The sequence below is a fragment of the Pelodiscus sinensis genome, chromosome 2 (genome assembly GCF_052426305.1).
Source record: "Pelodiscus sinensis isolate ZL-2025 chromosome 2, ASM5242630v1, whole genome shotgun sequence".
In the NCBI taxonomy this organism is placed as follows: Eukaryota; Metazoa; Chordata; order Testudines; family Trionychidae; genus Pelodiscus; species Pelodiscus sinensis.
Window position 1 is genome coordinate 257,140,104 of NC_143053.1, and position 22,401 is coordinate 257,162,504.

Below are 22,401 nucleotides of genomic sequence, written 5' to 3' on the forward strand. Positions count from 1 at the left end.
TCGGCGAATAGCAAATGAGCTGGGGGCCATCTTGCATTTTTTCAGGTCCCGGAAACAATTTGTGAAGTTAGGACCAATTTGGCAAATGTCCCCCCTTCCACAAAAAAAAAAGCCGAAGACAGTTTTTGGAAAAAAGGTCCAAACGTTTTTTTTCCTCCTGCCCCTTCAAAACCAACGGTTTCAACGTTTCCTTGCGCGCTTTGTCTGGAAATGTTGCTTTTTAATTTATGACAATGGGGAGGGGGAAAGGGCATAGAAGAAAGACACAAAACAGAAAGCACAACTGGACCAAAGTTCCTTTGGGGGGTCAATGAAACCCCCAATTTCTTTGGGTCCCACATGAATAGGAAGGGGGAGGGGGAGGGTTCGGCCTCTGAACTGGAAAACCAATGATTCGCGCTGTGTGATTCACGCTCCCGGTGTCCCTTACACAGTCTGCCAGCCCAGACGGCCAAGGGCTACTCTGCCTCTGGAATCTTGTCCCGGCTTCCTTTCCTGCCACTCACCAGCTCCTACTTCTATCCGCTAGGCTCCACTGAAAGCCTCTCGACTCTCTCTGCTCACCTCCCGCCCAGACCTCTCCACTCTCTGCCCGTGGTGAAGGAAGAAGATGAAATGGCCCTGCAAGGGAACTAGCAGGAATGTCTGCCCGTCTGCCGGTCCATCTGTCTGTCTGTCTGTCTCTTTGGCGTCTCCTTCCTGTGGCTTGGCAGAGTTGGATGCAGACTCGGCGCTCATTGTTCTCCTTTCCTTCCCCGTCTTTCGCCTTCACTTGATCGTCTTCTCCCGGGGTTCCTTGTCAACATTGCTCTGCACCCATGGCAGATGGTCGCTCAGCTGTAGAGCGGTGGTTCGCGCACTTTGTGGCCCATGGCCCATCCCGCTCCATGCAGACTTCCCCCCGGACCACCAACCAACCGTGATCACAAAATGGATGCAGTAGAGGGTGGGAGTTGGGTAGGGGGAAGTCTGGCTGGGAGGTAGGGTGCAGGAGCGGGATGAGGGTGAGGGGTCGGGGTGGAAGGTTGGGGGCAGGAGTGGGGTGGGGGTGCAGGTGTAACCCACACACCTAGTGTGGTTTACTGTCTCATGCCATGGCACCTAGACCACAGCAACAGATAAGCCCAAGAGACCTCTACAGCAGAGAGCTGAAACAGTGGTGGAAAAAATACAAAGAGCTCCACCAGACTTGTTGAGCAAAAAAAAAAAAAAAAAAAGATGCTGCCCCTTTAAAAACAAGCTTTTGGCCACATCAGGATCCTGCCAGCTGCCACCATTTTGCCACACCAGACGGTGGCTCCCCTTCACCTGCTGAGCACAGGGAACTGGGGGCTGTTTGTAGAGGTGCATGGGGCAGCTTCGTGAGCCTTGGGGGAGGCTTTCTGAGCTGCACTTTCAGGGGTGAAGAGCTGCCTGCGGCTCGCAAGCCACAGGTTGGCCACTCCTGCTCTACAGCATGGGTTGAGCACTAGGAGGCTTTTAGTTCAAAGGGCAGAGGCTCTTATACTAAGCTCCCGAGGTCCCAGGTTCAAATCCACCTGGTTGTGGTTACATCTAGTCTTGGTAGGAGGGGGATGAGAGTGTGGGGACCTGGGCATGAGGAATGCTTAGCTGGGTCAGTGCCTCCTTCCACTCCCAGGTGCTGCTCCCATTGGCTGCAATTCTGGCCAATGGGAGCTGCAGGGAAAGCCTCAGATGAGTGGCTTCCTGTGCTGCTGTTCCCCCAGCAGGGGGCAGAGGCATGGTAATGTGTGGAACCACCTCCCCACCTATGAGCTGCATCCAGCCTGCGAGGCTCACCTCCCTCCACCCCCTGCAGGGGGAAGCCGGTGGGCACTGAGCCCACTGCCCCACCTGCAAGACTATTGCAGATCACTAGTGGTCCACAGAGCACACATGGAGAACCATTGTATTACATGAACTCTGGGAGCTGGGAGCTTCCTTGCCTCAAACCCCAGACCTGTGATGGTATTAAAACTGCTTCACTTCCATTGACTTCACTGGACATTAGACATTAGGGCTGTGTCTAGACTGCATCCCTTTTCCGTAAAAGGGATGCAAATTAGACACATCGCAATTGCAAATGAAGCGGGGATTTAAATCCCCCCCACTTCATTTGCATAAAAATGGCTGCCGCTTTTTTCTGGCTCAGGGCTTTGCCGGAAAAAAGCGCCAGTCTAGACAGGGATCTTTCGGAAAATAAAGCCTTTTCCGAAAGATCCCTTATTCCTTATTTCGGAAAAGGCTTTATTTTCCAAAAGATCCCCGTCTAGACTGGCGCTTTTTTCCGGCAAAGCCCCGAGCCGGAAAAAAGCAGCAGCCATGTTTATGCAAATGAAGCGGGGGGGATTTAAATCCCCGCTTCATTTGCAATTGCGATGTGTCTAATTTGCATCCCTTTTACGGAAAAGGGATGCAGTCTAGACACAGCCTCAGTGCCTGAATATGTCTCAGACTCTTGGTCTTATCATATCACAGACCAGGACCGGGATATGGAGGAGCATAGAGAAAGTGAAGGAATTCCAGCTCCAAACCATTATAATACTAAGATCATGTTTAACTTTAAGCATGAGGCCTGATCCCAAATCCACCGAAGTCAATAGAGCTATGCTCTGAGAGCGTAAAATTCTCCCAGGCTCCTTCTGCAGTGTTTTACACCTCATCTGCCTGTGTAGACACGATTTCTTCGTTCATTACGTATAATGTCTCATTGTTTTGCCTTGCTGTAGCCCCCAAACATAGATCAAGGGTAGGAACTATGCAAACACACAGCCAAAAGACAAGTCCCTGCTTTGTGCAATCAGTGTCACAAGCAGAAGGGCGGGGAGAAATCAGACCCTCCGGTTGGTTTTCCACTTTTTTATGCCGTGCATATTGTCTTTGCATTTCACACAAATTACCAGAGGACCTGGTCTGGTCCGTTTCAGTTTCTGGTCCAGCTCCTTCTCTTTGTAAACTGCTGCAGCTCCATTGACCTCAAAGAGAGGGTCCTTTTAGCTACCAAATTGGAGGATAGGAGATTTGTACCACTCACTGCCAGAGATCAATGCTGATTTACATACGCCGCCTGGGGACCTGGTCCTAACAGGGTTTCCTGCATATTTCTCTGTGTGCAGAAGTCCTGAACAAGGTTTATGAGCCAGTCAAACCTTATGGGGTTAATCAGGATTCAAACTGATTTAAGAGCAAATATTAGCCCGGAAATATATAGGAACAAATCCTCCAATGGTGTCTATTAGCACAGCCCTACAGACATCAAAAGAGCCAGGCCAGTTTATCCCAAATGAGCTTCTGCCATATGGTTTGATGGTGCATTTAGTCCTGTGGATACATAAGAGAAAAAATAGAATTTTAAATTAATGAATGATCCACAAAGTGTTTTGAAGCGGGAAATCGCTACTTAGGTGCTAAGTGCCAATCATATATTGATCATTAAATACTATTAGCGGTTATTGATTGTTGTTATTTGAGCCTCTCCATCCCACTGTTAGTACTGTCATGGAAAGACCCCACTAATGGCTTTTGATGACTTTTGCGTTGCCCAGCATGGAACGATGTCTCTTCTGGCTGTGCACAAGGGGTGGTGTTGGATTGTGCCTACAAATCTCCTTGACATGTGTCATCTTCCTTGAGTCATGTGAACAATGGAAGCAGGGTTTGGTCCTTGCTTGGGGATGTTCTAAGGGCCTCAGCAAGTCTCCAGTGACTTGGTTGGGAACTGGACTGGGTTCTGTAACAGGCGGGGCCTCAGATGGAAGGGGCGTGGCCTCAGGCAGAAGGGGTGTGGCATCAGGCAGAAGGGGCGGGGCCTCAAGTGGAAGGGGTGGGGCCTCAGGTGGAAGGGGTGGGGCTGGCACTAGGCTGCTGTCAGTGCTGCTCAGAGAGAACCATGCTTCCCCCTCAGTGCTGTCCAGAACACATGGCTTGGTGCTTCAGCAGCAATTTAAAAAGCCCCATCCAGGAGCTCCGGCCCATCTGTGTTGCCACGCTTTGGGCCCATCCAGGCCCGTCTGTGTTGCCAGGCTTTGGGGCAGTTACCCCCTTCCCTCTCCATCGGCAGGCCTGCCTGGAAAACATAAAGGAGGAAGTGATTTGCCTTTCCCAAGCTTTCCTGCAAGGCTTCAGAATTTCCCTCCAATGAACAGAAAGAGGCTACATTATTTTCACTGTCCTCTGCAGATCCCTTCGAACCATTCATAGATACATTAACACTGCGATGCATTCTTCACAATCTTCTTACCGGCCAGAGGAGGTTATGTTTCTGGGTACATGTGGGGAGGCTACTTTGGGGAGGCAATGTAATAAGGACAGACCACAAAGGGTATGTCTAGACTGCACACTCAAATCGAAATAAGATACGCAATTTGCTCTATGCAAAATGCGCATCGTATTTCAATTTTATTTCAAAATAGGTGCCAAATTTTGAAATAAAGCACTATTTCAAGACACCCCTTATTCCTTGTGGAATGAGATTTACAGGGATGTCGAAATAGCTGAACTAGTGAGTCCGTTCTTTCGAAAATTATTTCAAAATAGCGGATGCGTTCCTTGGATGCAGGGTAGCTATTTCAGAATACCTCCAGGATCCTGAAATAGCTTTGTGGTCTAGATGTACCCATACTGAGCTGGGACAAATTGGTGTAGCTCCATACATAACTAGCTTGCGCTGGTTGGCTTTAGGCAGTGTTTCTCCACCTTTTTTTGAGTAAAGTACCCCTTTCACAAAAAAAAAAAAATAAGTACTCCCAGTACTTACAGTTTTCAGATACACACATTTTTTTTCTACCGTTGCAACACATTTGTTTAAACAACTTAATTGTCGCTGGGTGGACGATGAAATTTTGGGGTGTAAAAAGTACAAAAAGAATAATAAAACGCTTTGAAAATTAAAACAAAAATTCAGTTTTCTCCAAATTTCAATTGTACTGATGTACCCTCAAGACTTCTCTCAAATACCCCTAAGGATACTCGTACCACTGGCTGAGAAACACTAGCTTAAGGTACGTCATCCAGCTATGCAAAATGCGTAGCTGGATTCAGATTACCTTAAGCTGATTCACTGTGGCGTCTACACAGCGGGAGGCCAATGGAAGCACATGGTCCCGTCAGCTTCCCTTATTCCTCGCAGAATGAGATGCACCAGATGCCTGCAGGAGCTGCTGTCAGCATTTGTTTTGCGGGGGCTACACTACACCCGCTAAATCGAACACTAGAGGATTGACCTCCGGAGGGTCTATCTTCTCCATGGTGTAGACATGCCTTGGAGGAGGTATGGAAATGTAAACCTACTAGGAAACTGGTTACTTCCTCTGAACCAGCTGTATGGCCTGGTGCTGAGTAAGCTCGTGGGTAGGACTAGAGCCTCACAAGAAACGTTTTGGGCACACATGCCTCTGTCTAATTGCACATGCAATTATCTGATGCAGTGATGGGTCATGGCAAAAATTTCTGGTAGATCTTCGTCACCATTTTGAACAATGATGCTGTTTGGCAAAGTCCTGTATTTCTTTCCTCCCTAGGAATCAGCTTCTTGATGGAATGTTGCTTCATAATTTTAAAATAGAAAATCTAAATGTCAAACTTTTTACTCAAAAATCCAAGGGAGGGGAAAAAAAGCCCCATTTTCTTTGAAAGAAAATTGTGCATTATTAAATCTGGAACCAGAATTAATAAAGGGTTGGCACATCTAATACTTAAAGGCGAGACTGTGCTAATCTTATTCCTGTTGAACAGTAGCCTACTATATTCTAGTACCATTTCCGTTCTTCAGGCAAGATCAGAACCACATTGTGGGAGGTGCTGTACAAACGCAGAGTCATAGAATCATAGAAAACATCATATAACATAGCATGAAACAGTCCCTACCTCAAAGATCTTATAGTCTAAACAGACCTAGAGATGTAAAGTAACTTGCCCAAGGTTACAGAATATATCAGTGGCAGAGTAGGTAGGTCTCTTTAATCCCAGTCGAGTGCCTTTTCCAATAAACCACACTGCCTCCCTGTTTATACAAAGGTTCTACCTGACATGAATCAGAGGGGTAGCCGTGTTAGTCTGAATCTGCAAAAGCGGCGAGGACCTGACATGAATAAGTCTCAGCATTTGAGCGTAAATCAGTAAGAAGTGTAAGACAGAAGTTTGCCGTTCCTGCTCTTACTCTGTTCTGTAGTTGGCACGCTGAAACAGCAGTACCCACAAAGTGTTAACCAAAGACCTCCCTGGATCTCCATCCACCAAATCTTCAGCCCCTGTCAATTTCATTAGTCCCATTGAAGTCAACGTGTGCTGATTTATACCCGTCGAGGTGCTGACTCAAGGTAGCTTTTTACGAAGATCTGGGGAATGCTGAATTTGTAACAACAGAGATGCTGGGAAGCAGTGGTTTTACATTTTTCCTGGATGCAGCAAGCCCAGAGGTGCCAGGGCTATGAAGAGCCAAGTTGGGAGATGCCTGGGTCACCCTGGCACAAACTAAGCGTGTGTCTGTACAATGGTAGTTAACACATCTCTCTGTCTAGATTGCTTAGAACGACTAAGGAGACAGGGAAGTAATAAGAACGTTTCAGTGTTACTGTTAGTTTGAAGGGCAGAAGGGATACCGGGGAGCATTACTAGAGAGGTGATTATTCCACTTTATTCGGCACTGGGGAGGCCACATCTGGAGTACTGTGTCCAGTTCTGGGCCCCCCCCATTACAGAAAGGATGTGGATGCATTGGAGAGGGTCCAGCGGAAGGCAACCAAAACGATGAGGGGGCTGGAGCACATGATGTATTAGGAGAGGCTGAGGGATTTGGGCTTGTTTAGTCTGCAGAAGAGGAGAGTGAGGGGGGATTTGGTAGCAGCCTTTAGCTTCCTGAAGGGGGGTTCCCAAGAGGATGGAGAGAGGCTGTTCTTAGTGATGACAGATGGCAGAACGAGGCGCAATGGTCTCAAGTTGCAGTGGGGGAGGTCGAGATTGGATATTAGGAAAAATTATTTCCAGAGGAGGGGGGTGAAGCACTGGGATGGGTTCCCTAGGGAGGGGGTGGCATCTCCATCCCTAGAGGTTTTGAAGTCCCAACTTGACCAAGCCCTGGCTGGGATGATTGAGTTGGGGTTGGTCCTGTTTTGGGCAGGGGGTTGGACTTGATGACTCCTGAGGATTTTATGATTCTATGAGTCAGCAATGTAGCTGGGCAGGAACCTGATTATGGGAAATTCTGTGATTTAAATCTTACTATTACTACAGGTTGAACCTCTCTGGTCCGGCACCCTCGGGACCTGACCAGTACCGAACCAGAGAATTTGCCAGACCACGGGCGGTCAATATTGTCTAGCAGCATCACCAACACTTCCACTTATTGGGCTGTGAGAGGACATTTAGGGCTAAATTCAAGCTAAACAACATCACAGAACACTGAGTCAGGACTGGGGGCTGGAAACAAACTTTATGGGACTGTGGGAAATTTGGCCACACCCGTGAGAAATGGACATCCCGCTAACAAAAATCATTCCGGACCACGGATGTTTCTGGACGAGAGCATTCTGTATTAGAGAGGTTCAATCTGTACTATTAAATAGTGATTGTATCCCAAGAGGTAACCAATCAAAAGTGACCTTTCCTGTGAAACAAGTATCTGAAATGGTCATTGCATGTCACTTGAAATGTTTTGTTTTCATCAACTGGAAACATTGGGTTCTGATTTTGATTTTTTAACTTTAAAAAAGTTTCATGTGAAAAAATAGGGAATTCCATTTAAAAAAATGGCTCTGAAACAAACAAACAAAAATCAAAAGAATCTGTTCCAAAATTGTCGACAGTCTGGAAACCCTTCGTTTGGGGCATGGGGTGAAAAGAAATGTCCCGATTTAAATGATTTTTCTAAAGAACTCAAAATGAGCTCTTATCCATGCTGGGCCAGTCTTGTTCCTTGGTCTGGGATGGCCAGATCCAGGCTGAGATATTTTTGAGACTGTCTCCTCAGCATAGTGTAGGTGCTTCTGGCATTCACAGCAACTAAGGATACTCTCTTCTCCTCCGGAAGGGACGTGACTCCCCATGAAAAAAGCCCCGTCCAGTTTTAAAACAAATCAAACACTGGACGTTCCGCTGCTTCTCTGGGGACTCTGTCCCATACTGGACAAAAATCTTAAGGAATGCTCCTTGTTTGTCATCTTGGGTGTGTCTAGACTACAGGGTTTTGTCAACAAAAGTGGACTTTTGTCGACAAAACTAATCCTGCGTCTACACTACTGCTGAGTTCTGTCGACATAACGTCGACAGAACTCAGCAGTTTTGTCGACGCTGGTAAACCTCATTTTACGAGGAATAACGCCTTTTGTCGACAGAGTTCTGTCAACAGAAGGCATTATTGCATCTAAACTGTCCTTTGCGTCCACACTGTTATGTTGACAAAGCAGCTTGCTTTGTCGACAGAACTGAATGTAGTCTAGATGCTCTTTGTCGACAGAAGCTTTGTCGACAGTATCTGTCGACAAAACTTCTGTCGACAAAACCCTGTAGTCTAGATGTACCCCTTGAGTCCAACCCTGGTCCCATACAAACAAACAACCAGGACTTTATTTTTTGGCCACTGATTTCAGTAAAGCCAGGATTATGATTAGTTTTGTTCCATTCCTCCAAATACACCTATAAGTTAATAAACAGATGTTTAAATGCATTAAATTAGGCAGCCGAAAGGGAAATATGCAAGATGTTGGAATGCTGGACTCAAGTGATTTCTGATCTCCTAGATTTAGTGTGGGCTGCAGAACTCCTATCCCATATGGTGTAATATGTTATAAAATCATGAGGGGTGTGGACAAAGTGAACAAGGAAACGTTATTTTCATAACATAACAACAAGGGGTCAACAGATGAAATTAGGAGGTAGCAGGTTTAAAGCAAAAAAAAAAAGGAAGTTTTTCTTCATGCAGTGCACAGTCAACCTGTGGAACTCCTTGCCAGAGGAGATTGTGAAGACCAAGACTTTAACAGGGTTCAAGAAAGAGCTAGATAAATTCATGGAGGATAGGTCATAGAATCATAGAATCATAGAATAATAGGACTGGAAGGGACCTCAAGAGGTCATCGAGTCCAGCCCCCCGCCCTCAAGGCAGGATCAAGCTCCACCTACACCATCCCTGACAGATGTCCATTAATGGCTATTAGCTAGGATGGGTAGGAATGGTGTCCCTAGCTTCTGTTTGTCAGAGGCTAGAAATGGTGACAGGGGAGGGATCATTTGATGATTTCCTGTTCTGTTCCCTCCCTCTGGAGCACCCGGCATTGGCCACTGTTGGAAGATAGGACACTGGGCTAGATGGACATTCGGTCTGAGCCAGTGTGGCTGTTTTTATGTTCTTACCCCCAGGTAACTTTCTGTTTTCTCCCCCACTTTCATCCCTACAGCTCATGTGGCAGAAGAGAAGAAAGAGGAGGTGCCCACAGTCTCAGGGAAAGTAGACAAAGCCCAAGGCAAGAAGGACAGTTCCAAGGGATCCAAGAAGAAAGAAGGCAAAAAGGAGCAGAAAGAAGGGTCCAAGAAAGAGGGAAAAGATGGGACCAGAAAGAAGGAAGGAGGAAAAGGGGCAGCTGAAAAGAAGCAAGGAGGTGGGAGGAAGGACCAGAAAGAGCCGGAGAGAGCTAAGGCAGGAGGCAGCGCCAAGGCTAGTGGCAAAGCCGGGGGGAACGCCAAGTCCACAGCCAGGAAAGCCCAGCAGAAGAAGTGATCCGGCCAACAGCAGCACTGCCCCGTTCCCTTGCCCACACGCAACGCTGAAGACCTGACCTAGCAATCCACGCCCAGATACCATGAAGCTGGCATGGGGAGCGTAGTGGGAACAGGGAGGAGATGACATCCTTCAAAGTCTGAGGCCACTTGGAGCCCCTGGATTAATTTCCGTAAAAGGGAAATCACCCTTTCTACAGAGGTGATGTTGCCGCCGAAGGAAAACCTGCATTGGGGGGCCAGATAGTTACCCGTGAACTGGGAGGATCGTGTGATCAGGAACTGGTGCCAGCAGGCAGGCTGGATCGAGAAACAGGAGCACAGAGGGACTCATGGAACACAGAGCATGTAGACATGAGGAGCGTGTCTACATGGCAACCAGAGGTGTGACAGCCGCACGTAGAGTTGTACCCAAGTTATCTTTGATTTAGCCTGCTCTAGACCCAAGAGCAGGGAAACTAAAGTGGCACAGGCAGAAACAGCGTCCATACAACCAGGACGGCTGCCCAAACCCCTGTGGCATCGCTGCTTTTGGTGCCCAAACTAGACACCAAAGCTAGGACCAAAGCTAGCTCAGGTATATGCTAGAGAACCTCTCCAAGGTACCCTGGAGAGATGCCCATTCTACCTGAGATCAATGCTTGACGAGCAATCGCTAGGCCTTCTGCTAGTCTTTGAAGATGTGTGGCATTCCAGAGAGGGCACCGAATAGCTGCTGGAGGGCACCACGCAGAGGATGCTCTCTAGCCCATGGCTCTATTGGAGATGTCTTGGGAAAAGGCTCTTCTTCCCCATGAATTTCTTTATAACCGTTTGGTGTTCCTAGGGGTCTTGGAGAAGTACTTTTTGGACATGCGCTTTCCAACCCCCTGATCCTTTGTGGGTTTACAAAAGGTGTCATAAAGAAAGCTGGATGCCAAATATAAACTAAAGGAACAGTCTTCCTTGACATGCTGGTGACACTGTCTTCAGTTCTTCAAGTCACACTCATTGCCAGTGTGACACTGGCAGATCAGGTGCTAGTTTCTGCCAGAGCCCCAAGCCAATTCGCTTGTGTGTTAGTACAGGTGGAACCACTCTAGTCTGGCACCCTGGGGACCCATCCACTTCCAAAGGAGACAATTTTCCGGACCATGGGAGGTCAATATTGCCTAGCAGCAGTACCATCACTTCCACTACTTCCTGGGCTGTTAGAGGACATTCAGTGGTAAATTAGCACTAAATCACAGACCGGAACACTGAGCCCCAGGACTGGTGGCTTTACACAAACTTTATGGGACCGTGGGAAACTTGGCCACACCCATGAGAAACGGACATCTGGCTAACAAAAATCATTCCGGACCATGGAGGTTGCCAGACTAGAGAGAGCTGGACTAGAGAGATTCAACCTGTATGGACAAAAGTGATTGTTAACTATATCAGCCTTTATCCAATGTTTAAACTTCATGCAATACTAGTGGGGTGTTACTGGCATTGTTTTCCCTTATCCGTTTCCCCGATAATTTATTTACAGTGTGTTTAGCCCTGTGACTGAATAACCCATCACACGAGAAAGAAGCCTGGTGGAATGCAAATGAAGAACTCTCATGGGGAAAAGGGCTAATTTCCAGGCAAGTGGCATCCTGTGTGATGCCTGGAGGTCAAAGACTCCAAATGGATCCCTCACTCTCCATCGTGATAATAGCCCTGGCAGAAGTGGATTCGAGGAGAGATCCTACATCTCTGGACTGTTTGGACTCTTAGAGGGACATCTCAGAGGGGTAGTCATGTCAGTCTATATCAGGGGTGATTACAGGCAAAGAGCCAAAATAGTGGCGGACAGGTGCCAAGCCAAAAAAAAAAAAAAAAAGACACCGCCCCTTTAAATGAAAACTCTGGTTTGGCTTTTTAGCCACTTCAGGTTCCCTTCAGCCATCAGCCATCTTGCCAGCACAATTTTGCTTTGCCACACTGGACGGCTCAGCAGAGGGAGCACCCTGTGATCACAGGAAACCGAGGGCTGGGGGCGCAGGGGTGGCTTCGTGAGCCAGGAGTAACACTTCGTGAGCTGCACTGTCTGCGGCTCACAAGCTATGGGTTGGCCACTCTTGGTCTAGATCTTTAAAAACAAGGAGTAGTCCTGTGGCACCCTAGAAACTAACAAAAATATATAGAATCATAGAACACTAGAACTGGAAAGCACCTTGAGATGTCATCGAGTCCAGTCCCCTGCCCTCACGGCAGGACCAATCACCATCTAGATCATCCCTGATAGGTGTCTGTCTAACCTGCTCTTAAATATCTCTAGTGATAGAGATTCCACAACCCCCCTAGGCAATTTATTCCAGTGTTTAACTGCCCTGACAGTGAGAAAGTTTTTCTTAATGTCCAACCTAAACCTCCCTTGCTGCAGTTTAAGCCCATTGCTTCTTGTCCTGTCATCAGAGGCCAAGGAAAACAATTTTTCTCTCTCCTCCTTGTAACACCCTTTTAGGTACTTGAAAGCTGCTAGAGTGTCTCCTTTTAGTCCTCTCTTTTCTAAATGAACAAGCCCTAGTCTTACAGTTTTCTGTCATGACATATATAGTATTATGAGTTTTTGTGGACCAAACCCACTTCTTCAGATGAGATGAGCTTGCTTTTGCCCACAAAAGCTCATGATACAATATATATTTAGTCTCTGAGGGTATGTCTACACTACAGTACTAATTCGAACTAACTTAATTCAAACTACTTAATTCGTACTAGGCGTTAGTCCTCATGGAATGAGGTTTACCTAGTTCGAATTAAGCGCTCCGCTAGTTCGAATTAAGTTCGAACTAGTGGTTTGCTAGTGTAGCTCCTATCAAAGTTAATTCGAACTAACGTCTGTTAGTTCGAATTAACTTTGTAGTGTAGACATACCCTCAGGGTATTTACACTAGCCCCCTAGTTCGAACTAGGGAAGCTAATGTAGGCATTCGAAGTTGCAAATGAAGCCCGGGATTTAAATATCCCGGGCTTTATTTGCATCTTCTCATCCGGGTGCCATTTTTAAATCCCCTTAATCCGAACTAACTGCCTGTGGCTACACGCGGCAGTCAAACATTAACTCGAACTAAGTCCTTAGTTCGAATTAACTGTTACACCTCATGGAATTAGGTGTAACAGTTAATTGTTACACCCACTTGTAACATGTTACACCTCATGAGGTGTGTGGTGAGGTCCATGCAGTCCTGCCTTATGGCCCCCCCTTTTTTTAGTCTCTCCCCATAAATCTTCGGCTCACTCTCACCATCTCAGGTCGCCGGTCATGCTGCCACCCTCTGTTTGGCTGCTTGGCCCATTACCGGCCAGCTCCTAGCCCGGCCTGATTGGGTGCTTGCCGTCGAATTGCTCCGTTCGTCCCCGGCGTGCCTTCCGCCGTTGTCAGCTTCGGTGTCCTGGGGAATCGTTGCTTGTGGCTCCCCCCGTCCTCCAATCGCGCCGTCTCCACCTGTGGGGGTTGAGAGCACAGCCAGCCCCTGCTCTCCTCCCCCCTTTTGGCTCCCGCGTTCTCCCTTTTGAGCATCCCGGGTGGCCTCCCGGCCTCCTACGCTCGCCGTGCCAGGGAGCCCTTCCTGGGTCCTAGTGCCCTACTTCCTGGTGTCCTGCTTGCCTGCGGCTGCGTAGGCAGTCAGCCCCGTGCTGCCCGAGGCGGCAGCAGCATTTTCCCCACCGGCAGGTGCCGCCGGGCTGCCGGCAGTCGCAGGGGCTTTGACCTCCCCTTCCCCGCCTGCCGCCCGTGTCTCGTGTCCCCCGGGTCAGGGCTCGCCCGCAGGCTGCCGGTCACCCGCTGCGGCCGTATCCGGGCCTCTCCAGCTGCCAGCACCCGCCGGCCAGCTGGGTTGAGTGCGGGCATCGGCTTCCCCATCACAAGGTGTAACAGTTAACTCAAACTAAGGACTTTGTTCGAGTTAACGTTTGACTGCCGCGTGTAGCCGCGGGCAGCTAGTTCGGACTAAGGGGATTTAAAAATGGCGCCCGGACAGGAAGATGCAAATAAAGCCCGGGATGTTTAAATCCCGGGCTTCATTTGCAACTTCGAATGCCTACATTAGCCTCCCTAGTTCAGAACTAGGGGGCTAGTGTAGACATATCCTGCCACAGGACTACTTGTTTTTCTTAGAGGGAAGTGAGCCAGATGCAAAACAGTGATTCTCAAAAGTTTTTCCAGGGAATCAGATGTCCTCTGATTGCATCACTGATTAAATCTCTTCCAGCATATGGAATTCCCATTTGTGACTCCCCTGGGCATATCTTATGTATGTGCTTTTACCTCTCAGCAGCTTGACTTCCTTTGCTTAGCTAATTAACCTCCAGTTAATTTATTATAGAATTGGCCACCAGCATTGTCTCTGGTATGAGATCCATCATACCACATGAGCTGGTGGTAAGTGACTGGTTTCTTGGAACAGGAAGCCACCTCAAAGTGATGTGATTTTTGGTATCAGTGGCCATTTGTCCCCAAGTCTAGTTTGTCTGGGTGTCTGGAGACTCTAAAGGGACTGTGACTGGTAAAGTGACCCAGCAGTTGCTTTTTGTCCCAGGTGTGGTGTATGTCACAGCTCAATTCCCCAACCTTTCACTTGGGGTATGTCTACACTACCCTCCTAGTTCGAACTAGGAGGGTAATGTATGCATACCGCACTTGCTAATGAAGCCCGGGATTTGAATTTCCCGGGCTTCATTAGCATAAGCGGGGAGCCGCCATTTTTAAATCCCCGCTGCTTCGAACCCCGTGTAGCGCGGCTACACGGGGCTCGAACTAGGTAGTTCGGACTAGGGTGCCTATTCCGAACTACCGGTACACCTCGTTTCACGAGGTGTACCGGTAGTTCGGAATAGGCACCCTAGTCCGAACTACCTAGTTCGAGCCCCGTGTAGCCGCGCTACACGGGGTTCGAAGCAGCGGGGATTTAAAAATGGCGGCTCCCCGCTTATGCTAATGAAGCCCGGGAAATTCAAATCCCGGGCTTCATTAGCAAGTGCGGTATGCATACATTACCCTCCTAGTTCGAACTAGGAGGGTAGTGTAGACATACCCTTGGAGTGTAGATATGGGAGCCGGCTAGCAGAATAAACGCTATAAGAACCTGTCTCTGTAACTTCCGGAGACAAACTTGTCCGGTCTCAGTTTCCCTGAGAGCCAAAAGAAAAACTATTAGTTTGCTGCCACCATCAAGTGTAAATAAAAAATATAAACTAAGCCCTTTTCCAGGGAAGAGGTTGCTTGGACCCCCCTCCCTGAGGCAAATCTCTCCCCCCTGCCTCACTTCAACCTCTATTTTGCTTGGAGTTGGGAAAACAGAGGTAATCCGCAGAGAAAATGGGGCTCTGCTTCTCCCAGGAAATGTATGCACATAGGTTTAAGGACACAAAAATATTGGTTAATCAAAACAAAAAGAAAACACTTTTATTATCAAAACAAGACTATTGTTGCAAGCATAGTAAATGACTGGGTGTTAAAAGCCGTGGAGAGAAGTAGACTCAGGGAGAATCCCTGGGTTCTAATCCTTAGTTACAAAAGAGAAAAACAATTAACCAGCTCAGACGTGATTTCCAAATGCCCAAATGAGGAAAACAATAAAACCTAATGGACAATCTAAATTTTTCCCCACTTACACATTTCAAGGAGTCCATTCCTGGGAAAGCCCATCTCTCCCACTACCTGGGGAAAAACTGCTCTGATCTAAAAACAAAGGAAGAGAGAAGAAAACTCTCTCTTGGTTTGAAATTCCTATCTGAATTTCATTGGGGCCTGAAGACCCCTCCCTCGGGTGCATCTCCTAGTTGCTTAACTCTGTCCTCACTCTCCAGGTAAATCAGACTGTCCTTAGCAGCTCCTATTCATCACAATGTAATTTAATTATAAGGCACAGCCCTAGTTTGCATTGTTTGACTGTATTCTGACTGTTTGCCCTGAGGTAGGCACTCACAACCATGAGCCATTCCAAACAGCATTACAACGGACTCTGTTCTATAATGCCTGGAGGTGACAATTGTGCCCAACTCCCATTGAAGTCCAAGGGAGTTAGGATAAATTCAGCGCTTTTCAGTGGGGGATGAACATCTAAGGGGACCAGGCTGTGTGTCACAAGCAGAATCTTGCTCTCTCTGTCTTACTGAGTGGTTTTGTGTTCCAGCTTGAATTTGAGTGACTTGATTACCAGTTCCTGCCTCTTAGCAGACACATTTGTAAACACCTGTCTAGATGCTCCACAAATGGTTTATTTCCTGAAACAAGTATTTGTGGAACTTCTGGCTCAGCATTGAAACACCCATTAGCTAATTTTAGTCCATTGGCACTTACTTAACATGAGATAAAAAGGGCTTACAGCTCATACTATCTCTGATGCTCACCCACTCTCTGTGAAAGAGACAAAATGATGCCAGGAACCCAACCGCCTATTCCAAATATGCAGCCAATGTTTTGCCCAGTTGTAACTTTGTGATTACACTCTTATTAAGCTTGTATATGGGTTCTCATTAGGAATAATTAAAAAAGGGATAGAGAATAAGACAGAGAATATATTATTGCCTCCATATAAAAATATTGGTACGTCCTCATCTTGAATACTGCATACAGATATGCTTGCCTGCTTTCAAAAAAGATATCTTGGCATCGGAAAAAGTTCAGAAAAGGGCAACATAATTGATTAGGGGTTTGGAACTGGTCCCCTATGAAGAGAGATTAAAAATTCTGGGACTTTTCATCTTAGAAAAGAGGAGACTAAGGGGGGGATAGGAGAGAGGTCTATAAAATCATGACTGATATGGAAAATGTGAATAAGGAAAAGTTATTTACTTAGTCCCACAATATAAGAACTAGGGTCACCAAATGAAATTAATAAGTAGCATGTTTAAAACAAACAAAAGGAAGTTTTTCTTCATGCAGATCACAGCCAATCTGTGGAACTCCTTGCCAGAGGAGATTGTGAAAACTAGGATTTTAACTAGGATTTTTAAGGTTCAAAAAAGAGCTAAATAAATTCATGGAGGTTAGGTCCATCAATGGCTATTAGCCAGGATGGGTAGGAGTGGTGTCCCTAGCCTCTGTTTGTTTGGAAATGGATGACAGGAGAGGGATGATGTGATGATTACCAGTTGTGTTCCCTCCCTCTGGGGCATCTGTCCACTGTCGGCAGACAGGATACGGGGCTAGATGGACCTTTGGTCTGACCCAGTCTGGCCGAGCAGAGTGAGTTAGGGCCTATACTTCTCCCCCCACTGCTGTCGAGTGCAAGCCACATTGCTTGGTAGGTTTGAATTGGAAAAGGTTCAGAAAAAGGCAGCAAAAATGATTCTGCATATGGAACCGCTAAAATATGAGGAGAGATGGGTACGTTGTAACTTGGAAAAGAGAGGACTAAGGAGAGAATTGATAGAGGTCTATAAAATCATAATTCGGGGGGAGAAAGTGAATAAAGAAGAGTGATTTACTCCTTCCCATAATGCAAGAACGAGGGGTCACCAAATGAAATTAACGGGCAGCACATCTAAAACAAAAAAAACGGCAGTATTTCTTCACAGAATGCACAGTAAACCTGTGGAACTCCTTGCCAGAGGATGTTGTGAGGGCCAAGACTTTAGTGGTGTTCAAAAAAGAGCTAAATAAATTCATGGTGGATAGATCCATTTATGGCTGTTAGCCCTGATGGTCGGGGATGGCGTCCCTAGCTCTGGAGCATTGGCCACTGTCAGAAGACAAAAATACTAAGCTAGATGGACCTTTGGTCTGACCCAGTATAGCTATTCTTACGTTCTTATGTTCATCTTATAGGCTGTAAACTCTCAGGGTATGTCTAGACTGCATCCCTCTTCCGGCAGAGGGATGCAGATTAGGCAGGTCAACATTGCAAATGAGGCAGGGATTTAAATATACCTAATTTGCATAAACATGGCCACCATGTTTTGCCAGCTCAGCACTTTGTCGGCAAAAAGTGGCAGTCTAGCGGGGGATCTGTCGAGAAAGAAAGCCCTTTCCGACAGATCCTGTAAACCTCCTTGCAGGAGGCATGAGTGACCTGTCGAAAAAGGCTTTCTTTCTCAACAGATCCCCCTCTAGACTGCTGCTTTTTGCCGACAAAATGCTGAGTCAGCAAAACACGGTGGCCATTTTTATGCAAATTAGGCTCGGGATATTTAAATCCCTGCCTCATTTGCAATGTCGACCTGCCTCATCTGCATCCCTCTGCCGACAGAGGGATGCAGTCTGGACATACCCTCAGAGACTCTGATTGGTTCAGTTCTGTCTTGATCAAGGGTTCTTTATTTCTGATTGTTAAAGGTTTTTTCTACTACACAGACCACACAGCTTAGCAAATAACGGGAACTAAGAGTCCTGCAATGGAAAGGGGCTGTTGGAGGACCTGTCTCTAAGTTCATTTGTGGTCATTAAAAGCTTCTCATGGTCCTTTTTGCAGGTCTTAAATGCTGCAAATCCCTCTGCATGGCAGTTATTTATAAACACATATAACCATAGGATCCCAGGGCTGGAAGAGACCTCAGGAGTCATCGAGTCCAACCCCCTGCCCAAAGCAGGACCAACCCAACGCAATCAGCCAGGGCTTTGTCAAGCCGGGACTTCAAAACATGCTAACCTAAACCGACATCCTTGCTTCTAAGAAGAGTGCCCTGTGGTTAATGCTGGCTGCAAATGGCAAATGAGAGTCACAACAATTTTGTAAATGATGTTATTTTTATTTAAAAGGGAGTGAAACGAATCCATTTTTTGGGAGAGAGAGGACTTGGGTTTTTCCCTAATATTTATATCGAAGTGAATCCAAACGGCGATTGGTGGTCATGAAAAACGAGATGTGTGGTGGAAAATTTTTAAGTAATATATGTGCTAACTTTTACAGTATTTGCATCAGCCAAAAAATGTGAAAACATTTGGAGAGGAACCGGTCTGAGAAGAGGATAAACAAATGTTGCATGAGAAACGTCAGCCTTGAAAACAACGCCTTTTTCTCGTTAAAGCTCTTTTCGTTTGAAAAACGGTGACCTGACCTTCAGGGCCATTTGTTAGCTGGCCAGGCCCCCTCTGTCTTACATCTTCTATCTATTTGGGAGAGCTTGTCTGTCTGGCCATGTGTCTGTCTGTCCCGTGGTTTGCTCAAGAACTCCTCCTACACGGTAAGAGCGTGGACCCCCAAATTGGGTACACAGCCCCTCCTTCTCATCACTTAAAGCGAGGGCAGGGTTTGGTTGGGCCAGGACAATGGGCTGTGCCTGGAATGGGATGGTGCCTCAGCAAAGTGGGAGGGATAGCTCAGTGATTTGAGTCTTGGCCTGCTAAACCCAGGGTTGTGAGTTCAATCCTTGAGGGGGCCATTTAGAGATCTGTGGCAAATCTGTCAGGGATGGTACTTGGTCTTGCCGTGAGGGGAGAGGACTGGACTTGATGACCTTGCAAGGTTCCTTCCAGCTCTATGAGATGATATATCTCTCTACATAAAAACCATTGAGAAAAGAGACAGAGTTACCAGGCAGGTAAAGGGGCTAGTGGGGGGCATACCATCTCTGTCTGTCTTGTGGGGGAGATTGCTCAAGCAATCCACCCCCCTAATGGTAGGGAGGAGGCCTTCAGCTCCCCCACCCCATTAGTATGGGGCACATTGCTGGCTGTTCTGGAAAGTGCCCTGTTTGCTGCATTCCTCATGCTGCATAGGGTGGTAGAAGAAACAGATCTAGATCCATCCTTCCCCCTGCTGGAGTGGCAGCAGCAGCAGCAATGGAGAGGTGCTTGTCCTCTCTCTCCCCCTGGGGCAGCAGCCTGAACCTCTTCTCCCCACCTCTCCCTCAGAGCAAGGATTAAATTGAAGGCAAATACCTTTCCTTTCTGAGTTGAGGACCCAGCAGGTGCGGAGTGGAACGCAGCCTGCAGGTGGGTTGTAAACTGTGGGATCAAATCTGAGTAACGGCATCTAAACACACAATTTCACCAGGTCCTGATGAAATGCATCCCAGGATACTCAAGGAGCTGATAGAGGAGGTATCTGAGCCTTTAGCTATGATCTTTGAAAAATCATGGCAGATGGGGAGATTCCAGAAGACTGGAAAAGGGCAAATATTGTACCCATCTATAAAAAGGGGAATAAGAACAACCCAGGAAACTATAGACCGGTCAGTTTAACGTCTGTCCCAGGGAAGATAATGGAGCAGGTAATTAAGGAAATCATATGCAAACACTTGGAAGGTAATAAAGTGATAGGGAATAGCCAGCATGGGTTTGTGAAGAACAAGTCATGCCAAACTAATCTGATAGCTTTCTTTGATAAGATAACGAGCCTTGTGGATAAGGGAGAAGCGGTGGATGTCATATACCTAGACTTTAGTAAGGCATTTGATACGGTCTCGCATGATATTCTTATTGATAAACTAGGCAAATATAACTTAGATAGGGCCACGATAAGGTGGGTGCATAATTGGCTGGATAACTGTAGTCAGAGAGTTGTTGTTAATGGTGCTAAATCCTGCTGGAAAGGGATAACAAGTGGAGTTCCTCAAGGGTCTGTTTTGGGACCCGTACTGTTCAATATCTTCATCAATGACGTAGATATTGGGATAGAGAGTACGCTTATTAAGTTTGCAGATGATACCAAACTGGATGGGGTTGCGACTTCTTTGGAGGATAGGGACATAATTCAAAATGACCTTAGCAAGTTAGAGAAATGGTCAGAGGTAAACAGGATGAGGTTTAATAAAGAGAAATGCAAAGTGCTCCACTTAGGAAGGAACAATCAGTTCCATACATACAAGATGGGAAGCGACTGTCTAGGAAGGAGCATGGCGGAAAGGGATCTAGGGGTCATAGTGGACCACAAGTTGAATATGAGTCAACAGTGTGATGCTGTTGCAAAAAAAGCAAATATGATTCTAGGTTGTATCAACAGGTGTGTTGTAAGCAAAACTCGTGAAGTCATTCTGCCGCTCTACTCTGCACTAGTTAGGCCTCAGCTGGAGTACTGTGTCCAGTTCTGGGCGCCACATTTCAAGAAAGATGTGGAGAAATTGGAAAGGGTACAGAGAAGAGCGACAAGAATGATTAAAGGTTTAGAGAACATGACCTATGAAGCCAGGCTTCATGAACTGGGCTTGTTTAGTTTGGAAAAAAGAAGATGAAGGGGGGACATGCTAGCGGTTTTCAAATATCTAAAAGGGTGTCACAAGGAGGAAGGCAAAAATTTGTTCCTCTTGGTTTCTGAGGACAGGACAAGGAGTAATGGGCTTAAAGTGCAGCAGGGGAGGTTTAGATTGGACATTAGGAAAAAATTCCTAACTGTCAGGGTGGTCAAATATTGGAATAAATTGCCAAGGGAGGTGGTGGAATCTCCCTCTCTGGAGATATTTAAGAACAGGTTAGATAGACATCTGTCAGGGATGGTGTAGACGGAGCTTGGTCCTGCCTTGAGGGCGGGGGGCTGGACTCGATGACCTCTCGAGGTCCCTTCCAGTCCTATTATTCTATGATTCTATGATTCTATGAATTCCCAGGGCTGCCTGAGCTTAAAGACACACCTGTGTTAGGGTGTGGCTGCAGCAGGTGTGCATAACCTGTGTGATCCAGCCACCCACCACTAGAGGGCGACAAAGTGCCCTGTAGATGGGTTACACCAGGGTAGCCAATTGGCAGAGTATGGGTCAAATCTACATCTCCAGATGCTTGTGACTAGACCCCCAAACTGGTTTTATTTACTTATCATTCTGATGCTATGATTTTCTCTAGAATCTGGACATTGACTATGCCTTAACCAAGAAATGTGGACTGTGACCACAAATAGTGAATGAACTACCCTGGGATTCACCAGGCATGGCGTTAAGCGGCAAAGTCCCATGGGAGCAAAACCATTCTGGTGGGAGTTGCATGGCGTTAAGCGGCAAAGTCCCATGGGAGCAAAACCATCCTGGTGGGAGTTTCATATTTCCCCAAGGAGTCCACCGAAGCGAAGCAACAGATGGAGAGATGGCGCACCCAGACGTACATCGGTCCCTCACATTTCCTGGGGAGATTCTTTCAGGAGTTTAAACTCAGTCTTGACCTCTGTTTTCCCCAGAGATGAGTTGGAACTTAACTGCAGCAATCCCTGCAGGGGAGGTTAAGTCTGTAGATTCCTCTCATCCCATCACTGACCCAAGAAATCCAAGCAGAACTAGCTATTGAAGGCTAATATCTCCTTGGGGCGTAAGCAAGCTATCAAAGTACAACACTTCACACGTAACTTCCAAGAGGAGGAGAACACAGGCTGAGAATGACGAGAGCTTGCAAAGAAACAAAACGCTGTCTGCTGCCCAATGGGGAGACGCAACAGACACCACACAGAAAATGGCTGTATCTCTTGCACACCACCTTCCACGGCCTACTGACTTAACCAACCAACCAACCAAGGGGTACTTATAGAGGTGCACATTCTTTTTATCAGCCTCTTGTAACTTGAACAATCCAATTCACTATTTTTTCTCTTTTTTTCCTCCTCCCATCCCTCCCTTAGAATCATAGAATCATAGGCTACGTCTACACTGGCATGATTTTCCGAAAATGCTTTTAACGGAAAAGTTTTCCGTTAAAAGCATTTTCGGAAAAGCGTGTCTAGATTGGCAGGATGCTTTTCCGCAAAAGCACTTTTTGCGGAAAAGCGTCCGTGGCCGATCTAGATGCGGTTTTCCGCAAAAAAGCCCCGATCGCCATTT

The 22,401-nt window shown here is 46.9% G+C and overlaps 1 protein-coding gene across 1 annotated transcript in view; it reads left to right on the plus strand.

Moving 5' to 3' along the window:
* The window catches only part of TMIE (transmembrane inner ear), a 40,416-nt gene extending 29,132 nt beyond the window's left edge, over positions 1-11,284 (plus strand). The window contains exon 4 of the mRNA XM_014576869.4: positions 9,393-11,284. Coding sequence (XP_014432355.3) covers positions 9,393-9,712 — 320 coding nt within the window. The 3' untranslated portion in view covers positions 9,713-11,284. The remainder of the gene's footprint in view (positions 1-9,392) is intronic.
* The last annotated feature ends 11,117 nt before the right edge of the window (positions 11,285-22,401 follow it).